General features: G+C 37.6%; 2 protein-coding genes across 4 annotated transcripts; one reads left to right on the top strand and one right to left on the bottom strand.

Annotated features, from left to right (window-relative positions):
* Positions 1-5,582: 5,582 nt before the first annotated feature.
* On the bottom strand, positions 5,583-13,961 carry LOC103430843 (disease resistance protein RPV1-like). Of its 3 annotated transcripts, none has more exons than XM_070814853.1 (6): positions 13,612-13,961; positions 9,193-9,706; positions 7,917-9,021; positions 7,535-7,831; positions 6,526-7,422; positions 5,583-6,412 (listed from the first exon to the last, which is right to left on the bottom strand). In XM_070814853.1, the coding sequence occupies exons 2-6, from the start codon at positions 9,681-9,683 to the stop codon at positions 5,684-5,686; spliced, it is 3,519 nt and encodes a 1,172-aa protein (XP_070670954.1). In that variant the 5' UTR covers positions 9,684-9,706; positions 13,612-13,961; the 3' UTR covers positions 5,583-5,683. The 3 variants fall into 3 exon arrangements, with proteins under 3 accessions (XP_070670954.1, XP_070670956.1, XP_070670955.1); XM_070814855.1 differs by having other exon boundaries at positions 7,535-7,828; XM_070814854.1 differs by having other exon boundaries at positions 13,623-13,931.
* Positions 12,712-13,236, top strand: LOC103430850 (uncharacterized). Its single transcript, XM_029093510.1, has one exon. It carries the CDS (start codon positions 12,712-12,714, stop codon positions 13,234-13,236), a length of 525 nt encoding a protein of 174 aa, XP_028949343.1.
* Positions 13,962-18,778: the final 4,817 nt, after the last annotated feature.

Raw genomic sequence — 18,778 nt, 5'->3', positions numbered from 1 at the left:
AATCAAGGGGAAGTTAGGAAAACGTCCCAACCAAACAAGGAAGGTCGATCCTAATCCTGGCCTAGCTGCAATGGCAGCTCGTTATGATGGGCCTGACGAGACTGCAGTTCAATCTGCCATGACAGCAGCACATTATGGGCATGACATTCGAGAAACAGTTATGGGTCACACTACTGTGGCCCAAAACCAGCCCAAGGAACCAGTGGTGCATGTTGTGGATCATGATGAAATTGGGCAGCACTTGTCCCTCTTAAATATGATCTCCTCGAATGAATCTGATGACCCAAGTAATATGAGCACTGCTTTAATTGCTTCTGTTGTTCACGATACAGGTTAGATCATTGATTCAGGAGCCATCGATCATATGACTTATGATCGAACCCTCTTTAACTCGATGGTACCACCACCAAATAATAGCATTATCACGGAAAATGGGGTATTGCCCCAGTTATAGGGGCGGGTTCTATTGCAATCACCTCTAATCTTTCTTTACAAAATTGTTTGCTTGTACCCTCACTCTCCAGTAATTTATTATATGTGGGCAAAAAATAGGAAACAATTTAATTGCTCAGTGACTTGGCCCACAGATAATAAATTACTGGAGAGTGAGGGTACAAGCAAACAATTTTGTTCAGTTGTGGCATCGTTGACTAGGTCAGTGACTTTTGGCTCGAGTCCGAATATCCTGAAGTAGACAAAATTGTTTGCTAATGTTTCCCACTTTCTGTCTACTTCAAGATATTCGGACTCGGGCGATCATTGGGCGTGGTACTAAGAGAAAGGGGTTGTACTATGTGGATGATGTTGTGTCAAGACATGTTCATCAGGTTCAAAGTTATAGCAGTGGACAGATGAAAACTGTTTAACTGTGGCATCGTTGACTAGGTCATGCTTTATTTGGATATTTAAGAAAATTACTTCCATCATTATTTAATAATATTTCAGACACTTCCTTAAAGTGTAATACTTGCACCTTAGCCAAAAGCCATCATGCTTCTTTTTCGCCAAGTTTTAATAAAAGCATAATATCTTTTGAGTTGATTCATTCTGATGTGTGGGGACCATCTCCGATTACTACTCAGCATGGTATACGCTGGTTTGTGACATTTGTTGATGATTGTACCCAGATGACATGGTTGTATCTTATGAAAAACAAAAGTGATGTGAGTGAAACCTTCAAGACGTTTCATTCCATGGTTCGCAACCAATATTCACTTCCTGTAAAGGTTGTGCGATCCAACAATGGCTGTGAATATGTTAATCAGGATCTTTCTCAATTTTTCAAAGAACATGGTATTCTCCATGAAACTACTTGTTCTCAGACCCCACAACAAAATGGAGTTGCAGAAAGAAAGAATTGTCATATCATTGAGACCACCAGAGCACTCTTAATCGGTGGGTGTGTACCCAAGACCTATTAGACGAATGCCGTAACTTATGTCGTTTATCTTATGAATCGCATGCCATCTCGAGTTCTCTCCTTTTAAACTCATTTGGCAGTGCTTGCAGACCATGTTACGCTTCCCTCTACTCTTCATTGGAACCACGAATTTTTGGGTGTGTCGCTTATGTCCATCTCCACAAGAACCAACGAAGCAAACTTGATCCCTGTGCAGTTCGGTGTGCATTTTTTGGCTTTAATCCACAACAAAAAGGCTACTGGTGTTATCATCCGTCTACTTGGCATATGTACGTCATAATGGACGTCACTTTCTCTAAGGATGAATTGTTTTTTCCTCCCCGCCATACTCCTCAGGAGGAGATAACGACTAATGAGGACGATGGTTTGTTTGATGTGCCGGCCATGGCACCACATGAAGAACACACAATTAGGCTGATTGATGAACAAGTGGGCCAAGAATACCCATTGGCCGATAGGCAAAAGAAAGAAAACAGAGTCATAGCCGAGAGCCCAGTTGGGATTGTTAATGGGCCTATTGATGGTTCCACTGAAGACTACCCAAGTGGGCCAGCCATTACGGCATCCACTGAAGAACACCCAAGTGGGCTAGTCACCACAGCATCCCTGAATAACCCAAATAGGCGTGGGCCAGCTATTTATACAATTTGTTGCAACCCTTATTATCTTGTTTCTCAAGTACCTGTCCAAGATCAACCGAATATTCCTGAGGTAAGTACTAACTCAGAAAACATTAAACCTATTTATGTGTTGCCTTCTAGAGAAAATCGAGAAAGCCTCATGACATGTACTCTCCGGAAGGTAAAGTGTGATATTCAATTGCACACTATGTTTCTACTCATGGGCTCTCGCCAAGTTACTGCGCATTTGTCCAACAAATGGAAGACATAAAAATACCCACAAGAGTTGAAGACACCTTGAAGGATCGGAAATGGACAGAGGCAATGCAGGTGGAAATGGAGGCTTTACAGAAAAATAATACATGAACATTGGTGCCGCTCCCTAAAGGAAAAAAACCAGTAGGGTGTAAGTGGATGTTCACCATTAAACACAAGGCAGATGGAACTATAGATAGATACAAGGTAAGATTGGTGGCAAAGGATTACACGCAAGCTTTTGGTGTTGATTATCAGGAAACTTTTGCTCAAGTCGCAAAGATGAATACCATTAGAGTTCTGTTATCTTTGGCTACAAACTTTGATTGGCCTCTAAGACAGTTTGATGTAAAAAATGCTTTCTTACATGGAGATTTAGATGAGGAAGTTTACATGGACCTTTCGTTAGGGTATGGCACTGCAAACTCTAGTGGGAAGGTGTGCAGACTTCGGAAGGCGCTATACGGTCTGAAGCAATCACCTAAAGCGTGGTTTGGCAGATTCACTCAGGAAATGAAAAAGTATGGGTATCGACAGGGAAATTCTGATCACACTTTATTCATCAATCGTAAGGATGGTAAAGTGACCTTGCTCATCATATATGTGGATGATATGATTGTCACAGGTAATGATACAAGGGAGACTAAAAGACTACAAAGGTACTTGTCTACTGAATTTGAGATGAATGACTTAGGAGGACTCAAGTATTTCCTTAGAATTAAAGTGGCCTGGTCTGGTCTAGGGATTTACTTGTCACAATGCAAGTACATATTAGATCTATTATCAGAGACATGGATGTTGGCTTGTAAATCGGGAGATACTCCGATTGTGCAAAATCATAACCTAGCAATATATCAGGATCAAATTCCGACTAATAAGGAGATGTATCAAAGGTTAGTGGGAAGATTAATTTATCTATCTCTTACTTGGCTAGATATTGCTTATGCAGTGAGCGTAGTCAGTCAGTTCATGCATGCTCCGAGTGAAGATCACATGGCAGCAGTAATGCGAATCTTAAGTTACTTAAAGGGAGCTCCAGGGAAAGGACTGATGTATAAAAAACATGGCCACATGGAGGTGAAAGGATACACTTATGCAGATTGGGCAGGCAATATCACTGACCGGCGGTCTACATCAGGTTATTTCACGTTCGTAGCTGGAAATCTTGTGACTTGGAGAAGTAAAAAGCAAAATGTGGTGGCGAGATCTTCAGTGGAGGCCGCGTACAGAGGAATGGCTCACGAAATTTGTGAGCTTCTATGGTTGCGCATCCTTCTCACTGGGATAGGGATTAAGCCGGAAGGGTCTATGATGTTGTATTGTGATAATCAAGCAGCAAGGGAAATAGCGAACAATCCTATGCAACATGATAGAACCAAGCATGTTAAGGTAGACAGACATTTCATCAAAGAAAAGCTAGATGTGAAGCTGATCAATATTCCATACATGAAGACAGAGGAACAATTGGCGGATATCTTAACACATGCAGTCTCTGCTAGCAGATTTGGTGACTCACTTGACAAGTTGGGTCTAGAAGATATCTACGCACCAACTTGAGGGGGAGTGTTGACGTGTGAGTCATAAATCAATTTGTATTAGAATATGGGGGTTTTTGAATTTTAATCCTTCAAGAAGATTAAAATTTAATAAAAACTTGGTGTTAGATTGATTATTAATTTTAGACCCTTAATGTGTACTTAATTCAAATTCATATTATATTTTTGTTTTTATATTTAATAGATAACTTATTTAATGTTATTACATTAAATTTAAATTTATTATTATACAATTTTATTTAACTTTCTCTAATTAGTGTACCTAAATGTCCGGATCATAATATATTTTACTAAATTAGTGTACCGAAATGCTCGTACCTAAATATATTATAGTGAATTAGTGACAGATAAGAAAATATGTAAAAACATAAGTGTACCAAAATTCCGTACCTAACTATATGATACTAAACTAGTGTACCGAAATGTCGGTACCTAAATATATTATACTAAACTAGTGTACCGAAATGTCCGTACCTAAACATATTATACTAATCCATTGTATTGAAATGTTCGTACCTAAATATATTGTTATGAATTAATGGCAGATAAGAAAATATGCAAAAACATTAGTGTACCGAAAAATCTCTACGAAAATATTTTCTTATATAAGATGCCTACCATAATGAGAATTAAAATTTATAATATTTTCATAAAATTTAAATTCATAAGATTATAAATAAATAAAAAAATATTGAATACATATGTTGGCATTAAATAGAGTCTAGGGACTAAAATCAATTTTTAATCTTGTATAAGACATTTTTCTAAATTTCATCTTATTTAGAGATTAAAATCCAGTTTTCTATAGAATATAATTTGGTTTCCTAGTTTAAAGGGATTCCTTCCTAGCTTAAGGACAGACTCTTCATTTAATATTCCTTGCACCTCAAGGTTGTGATGTATATATATGTTATCGGAGAGAATAATATAAGAAAATAAAAGTTAATTTTTAGTTTTTCAAATCTGGTTGCTTTTGCAATCCTTACGAAATTATTGTCATATACACGTTTTCAATAATTTGTTGACCGCGCGCTTTCAAATCTGAAGACATAAAAGAATAAGAAAAGGTTGCTAATATGAATGGATTTACGTTGTAAAATAAGAAAAGTTTACACAAATACTTACGACTTACATAATTCACATTTTCTGGTACTCGGTAAGGGTTGTTGACTATCTCAGGTCCCTCGTTAGGTCGTCCCCAAGTTAACGCGCACTAAATGGACCCAGACTGGCACATAGTTAACGCGCGAAGGTTCCTCGCACCAGCTGTAAGTCGTGCAAAAATTAAGAAAGCATGCCTTTGCTGGGACTCAAACCTGAGCTGCTACCAACATTTTAAAAGTTCGGGGGCATGCTAAATTTCCCCTTTTTAAAGTTAAATAGCTTTTTGGTTCGCATGTACGTATTGCTCAAATGAGTGATCTAGACCACCACACATACCATAGGCACTACGGGGGTTGTTGGTTCATTGTAGATCAATCAGGTTTCTAGTGAGCATAAACATAAAAAAATATCACCTTAATTGGGATTTAAAGTTAGGATATAATTTTGGCCACTAGGATTATTGTCTGAAGGGGTAGTACTATAGTAGAAAATGGCAGAAAAAATATTAGAAAAAGGCAGAAAAAGAACTATAGGATTTAAGTTTTGCAGACTTTCTGAAAATATAGAAAAAGGGAGTTTGTGCACCAATATACGCTATAAAAGGACCAAGGCATATCAGATGAGAAGTTATCCAACTTAAGTCCAGCATAATTATTCTGATATAGCTGCCTGCTCTTTTAGGTACTTGAATATTTCTCAACTGTTACAGTCCGCTTACAGTTATTGCTTCAGTTAACATTGTAGCTAAAACATTTATTTCCCCAAAACAGGTTACGAGAAGCAGATGGGGAATCTGCTGAACATCCTCTCCCAATTATTTCCAATGGTCCTTGAGCCTTGAATAATTTATGACCTAGACGCTCTGGCCCAAATGAAAATTCAATATGAGCTGGATTCTCCTGTCTCTTTCGGAATTGAGCCTGATGAGTACGGTGCCTATGATTACTGAGAAAGTATTTTCCTGTCCACATTTGGTACTCTGATGTTGACATTGACCCATCTCCAGCAACAACATTATTCTGGCTAGAAGGAGACCTTTCCCGCTCGTACACAAGCTGGATTCCGAACTCCTTTATCCGAAAATCATGCATCTCCACCGAAACACGTATTTCATCCCCATAATCCAATTCATTGTTTCCAAATCGAAAATGGCTTAGCCATAGCATATCTTCCTTCTCAGTTGGAAACCCTACTGTGACTGGAGAATAGGTCCACATAAGACCCTTGGTCTGATTACTGACCTTAATCAAATGCATAGCACTAACAAGATAGTCATCAATAACCAAGCCTGGTTCTCTTGCATATAAAACACATGAATTCAAGCCTCGGATTTTGGGATTAGGATGTGAAGGTGCAATAACTGACAGCACAGATCTGTATCTTGTTGTGAAGCTAAATCCATCTGGAATCTTGCTTCCATGAAAAAAAATGCTATATATGCCACATTCATAGAGTACCTGTTTCATCAAGAATCCACAATTCTAATTTAACTATTCAAACAGTTAGCCCAACTAGTTCATAGATATAATAATTAGAACAACTATCCATGAGAGAGGAGACAGAGACAGACCTGGACAGGAGCCTTCCTGGTTGTAAAGGTCAAGTAGTTGATCATTTCGACATCAGTGCTTGCTATGGATTTCAAATTGAACATGCCCATATATCTTGTCATTTCTATTTCAGCGCTTCTTAGCGGTTTTATATTCAACATGCTTTCAACTTCAACTAAATGCTCACAACCCCAAAAAAGTGATTCCAATGATCTGAATAAGTTTGGTAAATTTGTTAATCTTTTCAATGATGTACAATATTTTGCTTCTAACCTCTTCAACCTTGGTGGGAGCTCCGGAATGATTTCAAGGTTTGTGCAATTATCTAACAAAAGAGTCTCGAGCATAATAAGACTCTTCATTTTTTGTGGTAGGCACAAAATTGGGTTACCAATTAGATTCAAATGCTTCAACGAAGATAGTGTACACAGATCATTGGGAACCTCTGACACGTTGCAGTAAGACAAACTTAAGCTTCCCAAAGAACGGGGTAAACTTGCCAGAGAGAAACGCGTTGATTGAAGAGTCTTTCCCGGCCATGCCCACATCCACCAATACCTGATTGGTGTCCATGATATAATTGATAACAGTCTAAGTTTATTCATATCCCTAGATGTAGAGTGTAAATGAATAACTGTGGCACTGTCATGAAGAACAAGCTTTGAGCAACCAGTAAGAATAAGTTCCTCAAGAGACCTCAACATGTTCATTCTTTTTGGAAGCTTCATAAGACTTTTGCAGTCTTTTAGATTCAAGAAAATAAGTTTCCCCAAGTTTCCAATGGATTCATCAACATAAATCAAATTAATGCAATCCTTAAGAATTAGTTTCTCAAGGTTAGGGAGTCCAGACAAGTCAGATGTTGTCCTAAGGCCATGCGAATGACTGAGATTAAGAATTTTCAATCTTGTAAGAAACTGTGTCAAAGAGATGTCATTAGTTGCTATGAATACACAGTTAAATTTCGCTGAAAATTATTTTTGATTGTGTGTATTTTGCGAGAGAGAGAGAGAGAGAGAGAGATCATACCCTGGTTCCTTTCCAAACATGTTGCAGACTGCTCTTCCGTAAGTCAAGAACAACTAGATTTTCCAAACAAAAATTGGCTGGTATTGATTTTAAAGAGAATCCTCGCCAAGATAGCCATATTAAATTTTTTGGAAAATCTTCATAGCTTCCACTCAACTTTACATTATCAAGCAGAAGTAGTTCAAGATTGAGCATCTCTGTAAATGCCTTTGTTTCAAAACCTACCTCATTTAATATCGGAGATGACTTTGTTGAGGGAAAGTTGAGCATGAGGCCCTTGATGGTTCTCGTACCCTGCTAACAAATAAGAGCATTTGATAAGTTACTAGTCACATGCAGAATACCATTGCAAATATATACAGATAAAGATCATGTTTCTTACCGTTAATTTTCTCAAAACATTAAATGCATCTTTATGCCACAGTCTAGTGCGTCTGCCAGGGTCCTCAGGTGATTCTTCACGAATTATTGCCCTTCCCATGTCTTGAAGTAATTGATGCATCATTAACTTCCACAAGACATTAATTTCCACAAGACATCTATCAACAAGATGTTGAAGTCCAACCTCTGTGCAAAAATCACATTCGTCAAGGATTGTAGTTGTAAAATCCTTGTCCTTTCCCACGAAGAAACAGGCTATATGCAGGAATAAGCGTTTATCATGATCTTGTAAAGAATCAAAGCTTATACCAAGAATCTTTTGAATTTTCCCCTCAGAGATCACGTCTAAGTTGTGTAATGCATTTTCCCAAACATCAATTGTTTTTCCATATAGAGAAGATCCCAGAACTTGAAGAGCTAATGGAACCCCTCCACAATGTTCTACTATGGGTCTTGAAAGCTTCATGTAACCTTCTTGAGGATGGGGTTGTCCAAAGGCATGCCAACTGAAAAGCTCAAGTGATTGATGCAGAAGCAATCCTTCAACCTTAAACCTTACACAAAGTTCATGAGCCTTTAACAAATGTTCATGTCTAGTTGTTATGATAATTTTACTTCCAGGATGGAACCAGTCTCGCATTCCAAGAATTGCATTGAACTGTTCTGAGTTATCCACGTCATCAAGAACGATAAGAACTCTTTTGCAACGTACAACCCGTTTGATCTTTACTATACCTTCATCAAGGTTGTATATTTTGTTCATTTTCCTCTTTTGGATATCTGAAAGAAGGTTCCTTTGCAAGTGAACAAAACCATTGGCTTGTCTGGAAGTTTCCCTAATATCTGAAAGAAAGCTGCTAGCTTGAAATTTATAGAAGTTCTGGTTATAAGCAATTTTAGCAATGGTGGTCTTGCCTATTCCACCCATTCCATGGATGACAGCTACTCCAACATCATTTGATCCATCTTCCAGCCACATGTTTAGGCTTTCCACATAGTAACCTCTTCCAATCACATAGGGATCAACTCTTAATCTCCTATTCGTCATGTAGTCCAGTTTATTCCCAATCGCTTCAACAATGTCTTGGATAAACTGCGACTCGTACCTATTTGTTATTGATATCAAAATATATGAGGCACAGTACGTTCTTTCTTTTCACAAGCAAGTTATTTTTTTTATTTTTTTATTTTTTCAAAAAATAAAAGCTAAAATTTTCACAAGCTTGAGACTAGCATCTGATCTACTTGACTGAATATAGGAGAGAATGAAAAATTACCGGTCTCTTAAAACCATCCCTCCCAAGTCTGCAACATCTCTAAGAGCTCGCCTCCACTCCTCCACCTTGTCTATCTTGTCCTTGAATCGCTCTTCATGTCTAGTAAATGATTCTGCAAAACCGCCCATCTGCTTCCTGACATCTGATGGTTCCACATCATAGAAAACTGGCATAACCATGTGTCCATCTGTTCTTTTACGTTCCATGATGATAGCAAGTTCATTCAGGCACCACCTGGAAGAGGCGTAGTCCTTGGAGAAAACAATGATTGATACTCGTGACTCTTGTATTGCTGTCTGTAGCTCGTGTTCAATGTTTGCTCCTCTCTCAATTTCATCATCGTCTCTAAAAGTGTGGATTCCTGCCAACTCCAAAGCACTGTAGAGATGATCTGTAAAGCCCTTGCGTGTATCTGTGCCTCTGAAACTCAAGAATGCATCATATGTGCACCGGTAAGAGGACGAAGAAGCATTCTGTTGCTCGGTGCTCATTGCAGCTATTTAATGGAGTCTATCTGTAGCAGTGAATGCATGAAGAAGAGTTATTATATACAAATTGGAATGCAAATTGAGAATATATTCTCCAGGTACCAAACATATCTGATTTTACACTGAGATGCAAATGATATTACAGGTCTAATTTTGGAAATATGTAGGAAATGATAAACATAATAATAGTACAAGAGACACCAGTTATTGGTTACCAAGTCACAAGGCAAATTCTTGTTAGTTGTAAAATGTGAATAGAAAACGCATTGAAACATTGGCACGCAATTGGGATCTCAAAAAGTTGATGCAAAAACTAATAAGTTGGTGTCTCAAGTAGTACTCAGAAGAAAAGAATAAAAAAACAAATTGGTGTCTAGTAAGAATAAATTCGTCATATCGTCATGCAAGAATATTTATTGGTTATTTTATTTCTTTTTTTTTTTTTTCGTGTGGTGAAAATGGACTAAACTTTTGCTAGACATGTACATGTAACATGGCTCTAGTATGCTTACTTGTATTAGGAATGAAGGTCTGATTCGAGATGGAACTTTTCAAATCCTCTCTAAGTTTTAGAGAGGAGCTCATTTAGGACTCTTAACCACCAAATAATTTAGGAGGTATTTTGATCTAGATGCTCGGTTTTTTAATTTCTTAGACCAAATATCTAAGGTTTTTTTTTTTTTTTTTTTTTTTTTTTTAAAACAAACTATATCATCTACATTAAGGAGTGGGGAAGTGGGATAAGCCTCAAAATGGGCTAGCAATAATGTGATTTAAATTCGAATTTGGCGAAAATCGAATCTAAGACATCTCACGTACAAGTGACGAGGCATATCACTAGACTGTAGTACTGGGTGGCAAAATATACTAGTTTCTACAATTTTAATTAATTTACTAATTAAATCCTAAATTATTGTAATAGTTTTGAATCATCTCCTCCTTTTAATAGTAATAAATTTAAAAAAAAAATTTCCAAAAGATAACATACTCCTAAAATCTTGCAAAAAATGTATTGTTAAAAACAAAAACAAAAATCAAATGTGATATTTTAAACATACCAGCGTACTTTAAAATTTTAAATGATACTACATATACTTATACATATACATATATATATATATATATATATATATATGCATGCATATATTTACTAAATGTAACGTTCCAATAATTTGGTACGTTATTGGTATACTATGAGTGTACAAATTAGTATTTTGGTATGTTATGTAATTTTTATTTAGATACATACCACACTATTGGTACGTTTATATTATCATAATTTTAGTATGTAAAAAGCTAATAGACGCGTTATGTGTAATCCTACAAGAAATTCATATTAAAACTTTATACAAAAATATATTCTATCAATTTTTAGTGAATTAATTATTAATATAATGACTCATATTTATTTTAAGAAGAAAAAAACGAAAAGGACTAGATCTTTTTTCATGAAATGGATTTAGTTCACGTTTCCGAAAAAAAAAAAATTAAAGTCTTACAAAATAAATTCCATGAGTTTAAAGACTTTAGATCTTTCACGGAGAAGATTAAGGCAACACGAATGCAGTTGGATAATTGGGCAAAAACAATGAAGCGATCAATTCCAGGGGAGATTTCAAAAACGGAGGATAAGTTGAATGCTTTATTTGGAAGGCCTTTTACCAATAAAACTATAGCATAACGACATGAATTAAATACTCAACTGCAATCCTTACTGGCACAGGAAGAAGCTTTCTGGCGGCAGAGGTCAAAGGAAAATTGATTAAGGCTTAGGGATTAAAATACAAAATTCTTTCATTAGAAGGCTAATTGAAGACAAAGGAGGAATGCATTACCGGGGTTATTTGATGAGGCCGGGGTTTGGCATGAAGATAAGAGGGGCATGGAGGCAGTGATTGTATATTATTTCTCCAAGTTATTTGATTCTCAAGGTGCGACGGACGTGTCGGAAATTATGTAGGTAGTGACTCCCAAGGTTTTGGCAAAAATGAATCAAGAGCTTCTACGGCCTGTTTCAAATGATGAAATTAAAGCTATGTTATTTCAAATGCATCCGACTAAAGCTCCAGGACTTGACGGTATGTCACCTGGTTTCTATCAGAAGCATTGGGAGACTGTTGGCCAAGATGTTTGTGATGGGGTAAGGTATCATCTTTCCTCGGGACATGTGCTTCGGAAAATCAATTATACCCATGTCACTTTAATTCCAAAGAAACTTGATCCCACAGCAATGACTTAGCTTTGGCCGATTAGTCTGTGTAATTTGATTTATAAGATTTGCTCCAAGGTTCTTACTAATCGCCTGAAAGTCATCCTCCCGGAGATTATTTCACCCTTGCAAAGTGCCTTTATTCCGAGAAGGTTAATTTCTTACATTTGTTTGGTAGCTTCGGAGATTGCACATTATATGCATAGGAAGAACAATGGGTGGAATGGGGTGATGGCATTGAAGTTGGATATCAACAAGGCTTATGATCGTATTGAATGGAGTTTTTTGGAGCAAATTATGAAAATGTTGGGATTTGCAGAAGAATGGATACACTGGATAATGATGTGTGTTTCTACTGTGTCTTATTCGTTCAAATTGAATGGGGAGCCTGTGGATCTTGTTTATCAGCTTTATTTGATTCGTGGAAGGCACAAGACCGAATTTAAGGGGTTCAGGTATGTAGAGTCCCCAACTGTTCATCATCTTCTATTTGTGGATGATAGTTTTATATTTGCCAGTTCTCTGCAGGAGTGTTTATAGTTAAAGGAATTACTACGGACTTATGAACATGTCGTAATCTAACGGACATGGATGCACATGGATGCACAGTTGCTGGCCGATTGCCTAGGGTTGGAACGAGTGGAGTACCATGACCGATATCTTGGCCTACCAGTGTTTATCGGCAGATCCAAGAAAGATACATTTGCCTTTATTAAAGATCGATTATGGAAAAAGTTGAATGGCTAGCGTGGTTCCTTGTTGAGTAGTGCTGGAAAAGAAATCTTGATAAAAACGGTTGCGTAGGTAGTGTCATTGTATACGATGCAGACGTTGTTGTTGCCTAAGAAATGGAATGCAGCAGCATCGCAAATCTCCTCGGCAATAACACATAAATGGCAGTTTTCGGACTCTGAAAGGATAAAGTGTAATTTTGATGGAGCATGGGATGAGAAGGGATCGGTTGGAGGCTTTGGGATTGTGGTAAGGAACTCGGAGGGAGGTTTCATGGCAGCAAAGGCGATCAAGGAGGAAGGGGTGAGATCAACGCTGCATGCTGAGGCTGCTGATGCACGTGCAGTAATGTTGTTCTTACGGAAATGGGGAACGGAACGGGTCCAGGTGGCAGGGGATGCGCTGCTGGTGACTTCTGCAATTCAGAATGCAGGTGCAGCGCTTAGTGGTCATTATGGGCAGCTGTTTGAGGATACAAGGCAGCTTCTTCAAGGATTCAAGCAATGGAAGGTTACATTTGGTCGAAGAGAGACGAATAAGGTGGTTCATCGCCTTGCAAGGTTTAGTCTAACTATTGATCACTCAGTTTTTTGGTTCGAAGAGCCTAATTTCTGATTTATTATTAGAGAATAGTACTAGTAGTAAATTTTAGTGCGGAACACTCTTTTTCTCTTTTATCGGGTTGAAAGTTCTAACAAAGTTTTTTATTGAGATCCATTATAAGACTCTATCCTCGATTTGTACGTATTTCAATAATTTAATAAATATCGTGCTTCTTCAAAGAAAAAAAAAAAGAAGACTTTAGATCTTAGTTTTAATAGGAATATATTAACAAGAAAAATAAAGATAAGAAAGCAAGAGGATCTCCGCCATGAAGATTTCAATTCAAAATGAATAACACAAGCAGTTCACCAAAAGGGGAAAAAAAAAGAGAAGAAGGTAATGATACAAGCAGATCTATGTTTTCACAACAGGGGAGCTTGGAGGTACCTTGCACACACCAGAGTTGTGTATTGTAAGATGTCGAAAGCTGGGAGTTTTCTTCCTGCCGGCAAGCTGTTGGAGGGAAGCCCCAACTAGTTTCTTCAAAAAGACACTGTGAAATGGACGATTTCACAAAAAGAATTTTGCTAACTCGCAACCTTAAGTTGATAATTATAGTTCCTCTCCACCATGCTCAAATTTCTAAGGATCTGAATGGGCGTCAGTCTTAAGAGTTGATGAAGAAGAGGAGGTAGGAGATGATCATGCTACCAGAGAAGCTCAAGAAGAAGGACGAGAGCTTTCTGTTTTGTCCTTTCCCTTTTTTTGGTAAATGGGGGTGGGTACGCCCAAACAAACCAATAAAATTCAGCCGACAATAATACATAGCTTTTTCAAAAATATGTAAATTCGTGTTTTACGCGAAAATTCAGTAATCAATTTTTTTTTTATACTCATAGCCTCATAGGTCATACACGAAAATTCAGTAATCATTTTTCTATAGTCATAGGTCATACATAAAAATTCAGTAATCATTTTTTTTTAATACTCATAGGTCATACTCACAAAAGAGTGACTATAATGCAACTCTAAAGATTCAATTATAAATTTCTCTAACCTTACAGTCTAATAATATTTTCCTATACTTATAAGTAGAAGGATTTAAATTCGACTCTAGTTCGATGCCAAATTATGGTGTGTGACTTAGTCCAGATCCCATGCCTGCAATATCATTATATAAAAATAATTAAAAAAGAAGACAATTCAGTTGCTAAATTTTAAGGGAAAGAGGATCTGGTCTGGATATCTTCCATCAAAGGCCCATGATCAAGTGATCCGGGCCGTTGAAATTTGATCTAACGGCTACCAACAAGGAGCCTTCTAAAACTTATAATAATTATAATCGTTGGATCACTTGATCCTGGGCTTTTGATGGAAGAGATCCGAACCGGATCATCTTCCACTTTGAGGGACTTGTAGAGAGTTCAGCAGTATCCTTGCTCTGCCCGACGGTACGTCTCTATAGCATTTCTTCCTTAGAGAGACAATTCAATTATTGATTTTCAAGGGACGTGTAACTCAAAGTTGGTAAAAGCATGCCGATCCCCCTCTCCCGACATCAATTGTTTAAAATAGAAATGATTCAATTTAGATTTGAATGCAGGCAAATTCAATCTGCATGAAACAAAGTAAAACTGAAAAATCCTCTTCATTAATAAGAATTAACAAAATTGACGTTTTAGGGGCAACAGCTGCAGAAGATGTGCATTTTTTTTCTTGGGAGTATTTTTGCTTATCATCCTCAAGTGATGATGATAATTCTCACTCTATTTCTTATCGTTAGATAAGTTTAAATTTTGAGATCTATATAGTTGATGTTGGAAAATTTGTTATTTAATTATATAGTTTGCTTATTAGTTTATGATTTGGGTTTAGCCTATCCGTATTAGGTTTCTTAAGTTTTGCTCTCTATAAATACAACTTATAGTTTAGTATGAATAATATGTCACATCCCGGCCCGGGGTGGACCACTTCCCGGGCCCGCTCCACCACCGTAGCACGATATTGTTCGCTTTGGGCCCTGACCATGCCCTCACGATTTTGTTTCTGGGAACTCACGAGCAACTTCCCAGTGGGTCACCCATCATGGGAGTGCTCTAGCCCCCTTCTCGCTTAACTTCGGAGTTCCGACGGAACCCGAAGCCAGTGAGCTCCCAAAAGGCCTCGTGCTAGGTAGGGATGAGAATATACATTTAAGGATCGCTCCCCTGGGCGATGTGGGATGTTACAATCCACCCCCCTTAGGGGCCCGACGTCCTCGTCGGCACACTTCCGGCCAGGGATTGGCTCTGATACCAATTGTCACATCCCGGCCCGGGGTGGACCACTTCCCGGGCCCGCTCCACCACCGTAGCACGATATTGTTCGCTTTGGGCCCTGACCATGCCCTCACGATTTTGTTTCTGGGAACTCACGAGCAACTTCCCAGTGGGTCACCCATCATGGGAGTGCTCTAGCCCCCTTCTCGCTTAACTTCGGAGTTCCGACGGAACCCGAAGCCAGTGAGCTCCCAAAAGGCCTCGTGCTAGGTAGGGATGGGAATATACATTTAAGGATCGCTCCCCTGGGCGATGTGGGATGTTACATAATAAGTCATCACAATGTAGTGTAACTGTCTTGCCAATATTGTTTCTTTGCTTTTCAATTCATCAAATAATATTCGTAGTTTGTAATCTGATTGTTTGTTATGCGCAAGTTTGATCCTTCGGGATTTAATCTGATATTGTCCCGTATCAGTTTGTTGTCGTCTTCCATAGTTTTATTGTTCCAGTTTGTCAAAATTGTTGCCATTCGTTGTAGTCCCCCCAAAAAACACATCATTGTTCATTCTTGTCCCGCACTCCGGCATCTGACTTGCACGTGACCCACATCCTACATCGTTTCCGCATATGGATCCATCTGCACCGTCATGACCACTGTTCTAAAAATCACAGCCTAGCGCCGCCTAGGCCCTGTCCTGTCTAGCGCCGTCTAGGCCCCACCTAGGCGCTAGGCAACTGGCCACCGTCCCGATTAATGCCTAGACATTTGAAAATTAAGAAAGGGCACATAAACCTATTGAGGCACCCACCTAGCCCGTCCAGACCTACTTAGGCACCCGCTTAAGTTGCGACTCACTTAGACAGAAAATAGATAACTTTCATTTTGTATTTTTTTTCTTCAATAAATTGTAAGAGACTTGCTGAATAGTTAAATGAACACACATTATATGTTTGTTCCCCATATTTTCATTATGTTCTGGTACTTCATAATATATATGTCATTTTATTTTGTAGCTTATGATGAAATTATATATATTTGAAGTATAAACATACACTTATTTACTCGAAATATTATAGATTTACTTAAATTCGCTTAGTCCATCTAGGTGCTCGCCTAGACCCCACCTAGCTGCCTAGGCGCTAGGCCTTAGCTCGCCGTTGGACTAGCACCTAATGTCTTTTAGAACCTTGGTCATAACCAATGGCGAAGCCATAAATTATTTAAGAGATGGACGAAATTTAAAAGGGTAAAAGGTCTCAAAAAAATATAGATAACCATTTGAGGTCCAAGTCCATGGTCTGCAGTAAGATTAGATAATACTTCATTCAACTAAGTGACCTCACTTGAGAACTATCCAGAATATTCAAATGAGGATTTGTATTAACCGGAATATTCGAATGAGGATTTTGACTACTTGAAATATTCGAAGGAGTATTTGGACTAACCGGAATATTTGAAGGAGGATATAACCATGTCTTACAGTATAGTTCCATTATGTAATTGTATAATGGGCAAAGTTTTAACAGACACTATGTGCTAGTTGGATGGCGTGATGTGCCCTAATGCCTAAGCAGAGCCTAGGTAAACTAGACAAATTTAAGTAATTTATTATATATCGTATAAATAAATGTTATTTATTATATAAAATATTAATTATATGTATAATATATAAAAATTGATAGATTTTCCTTAATATTTTGGTCAATTATAGTATGAGATAAAAGTTCAAGTGACTTCATAATGAATTTTAAGGGATAACTTTGTCAACGTGTGGCCTAAAAAATATTGGCAAAGGAGAACACATAAAAGAACGCAACTTAATCGGACATAACTAAAAGTGCAAGTTAACTTGATTAAACAACAATTGAAAACAAAAAAAAATAAAAAATGGTGGAAGTTAAGAGGTCTGGGAATGGGAGAAGGAGAAACTCTCTTCTTCTTCTTTCTGATGTCTTCTTAGTTGGAGCCAAAGTTGCACATATTGCAGATTTAGTATACCCTAACTGAAAAAATATTCACGTGTTGCGCAGTAGCAACAACAAATTCAAGCATTTTTTGTGTAGGGTTAGAGGGTGAATCCTCATTTTTCATGGGGATTTCGGCCAATCGAAGGGGTGACCGCCCCTTTTTGTTTGGGTAGTCCTACCCACACATCTATTTTTACTTCTCACACACCCCTTTCAATTTTCAGCAATCGAATCGAATGAATTGAAGAAGATCAATGACCTAAAATTAACAAAGGTGTTTGATAGGTAAAAGTGAGTGTGTGAATTACACTGCCCTTTTATTTTAGTGTAGCTTCGCCTATGGTCGTGACGATCTACCTGCACTTTGACCTAGGGCTGGGTTCGGTTCTTATTGGTTCAATTTTTTGCCAAAACCGAAACTGAACCGAAATTTCAGTTCGGTTCGATTTGGTTCAAATTTTTTCGGTTTTTTCTTGATTTGGTTTTTTTTCGGTTCGGTTTTGGTTTTTTTTTTCCCCCTCCAAAAAATGCAAAACAATCATAAGATAAGATAGAAAATATGACATGTTTCCATCTCTCCAGGGATGGGCTCACGGTTTTTCAATATTGATGGGGGAAGTTACTAATTAATCTAAAAACATAAAGTCCATAAAACTAAAAGTCTCAAAAAAATGAAAATTTTTGAAATATGAAATTTTAACATTTCCAAGTTCCAACAATCATAATATAAGAATTCCAACTAGAATAGAATCAAAGACAATGAAAATAAACATTTAAAGTCCAACTAGAAATAGAATCATCAATCAAGTTTAAGTCTTCAAAAAGTCCAAATTTAAACATCAAAGTTTAAGTCTTCAAAAAGTCCAAATTTAAGCATCACACAAGTCAAATAAACCTTCAAGGTTTCATCACTTCATGTCTTGCACAAATAAAATCTTCCAAGTCCTCAAGCTCAAGCTCAACGCATAGGCGGCCTAGGAGGCAACATAACACCTTTCTTTGAGCTTCCACTCGCCATTTCTACATACAAATAAAAAAATAAAAGAACATGATGCAAAGCAAGTGTGCAACATAGCATCTAATTAAAATAGTCTAACAAAACCAAATGCAATAAGTAAAATTACCTTTCTCAACTTCTTCACAAAACTCAATCTCCTCAATGGTTGGCTCATGATGTAATGCTACATGAATTGACCTAAGCCAATTTTGTGTACATATCAAAGCCTCCACCATTTTTGGACTCAAAGAACTACGATATGGATCAATTATTCGTCCACTTGTGCTAAAGGAGGATTTTGAAGCAATGGTTGATACGGGAATAGCTAAAATCTCTTTTGCAACTCGTGCCAAAATAGGATACTTAGAAAGCCCATTCACCCTCCACC

This window comes from Malus domestica, chromosome 15 (genome assembly GCF_042453785.1).
Source record: "Malus domestica chromosome 15, GDT2T_hap1".
NCBI classification, from domain to species: Eukaryota; Viridiplantae; Streptophyta; class Magnoliopsida; order Rosales; family Rosaceae; genus Malus; species Malus domestica.
The sequence above is the reverse complement of the archived record's forward strand: the minus strand, read 5'-3'. Positions and strand labels throughout refer to the sequence as shown.

What these genes read in the sequence shown, in the direction of transcription:
- LOC103430850 (XM_029093510.1), top strand. Translation starts at nt 12,712, where the DNA reads ATGCAGACGTTGTTGTTGCCTAAGAAATGGAATGCAGCAGCATCGCAA.
- LOC103430843 (XM_070814853.1), bottom strand. Translation starts at nt 9,683, where the DNA reads ATGAGCACCGAGCAACAGAATGCTTCTTCGTCCTCTTACCGGTGCACA. An exon ending in ATGTTTGGAAAGGAACCAGG is followed by an intron (nt 7,423 to 7,534) that starts GTATGATCTCTC and finishes TCTTTGACACAG; the next exon opens with TTTCTTACAAGATTGAAAAT. An exon ending in CCAGGAAGGCTCCTGTCCAG is followed by an intron (nt 6,413 to 6,525) that starts GTCTGTCTCTGT and finishes TTGATGAAACAG; the next exon opens with GTACTCTATGAATGTGGCAT.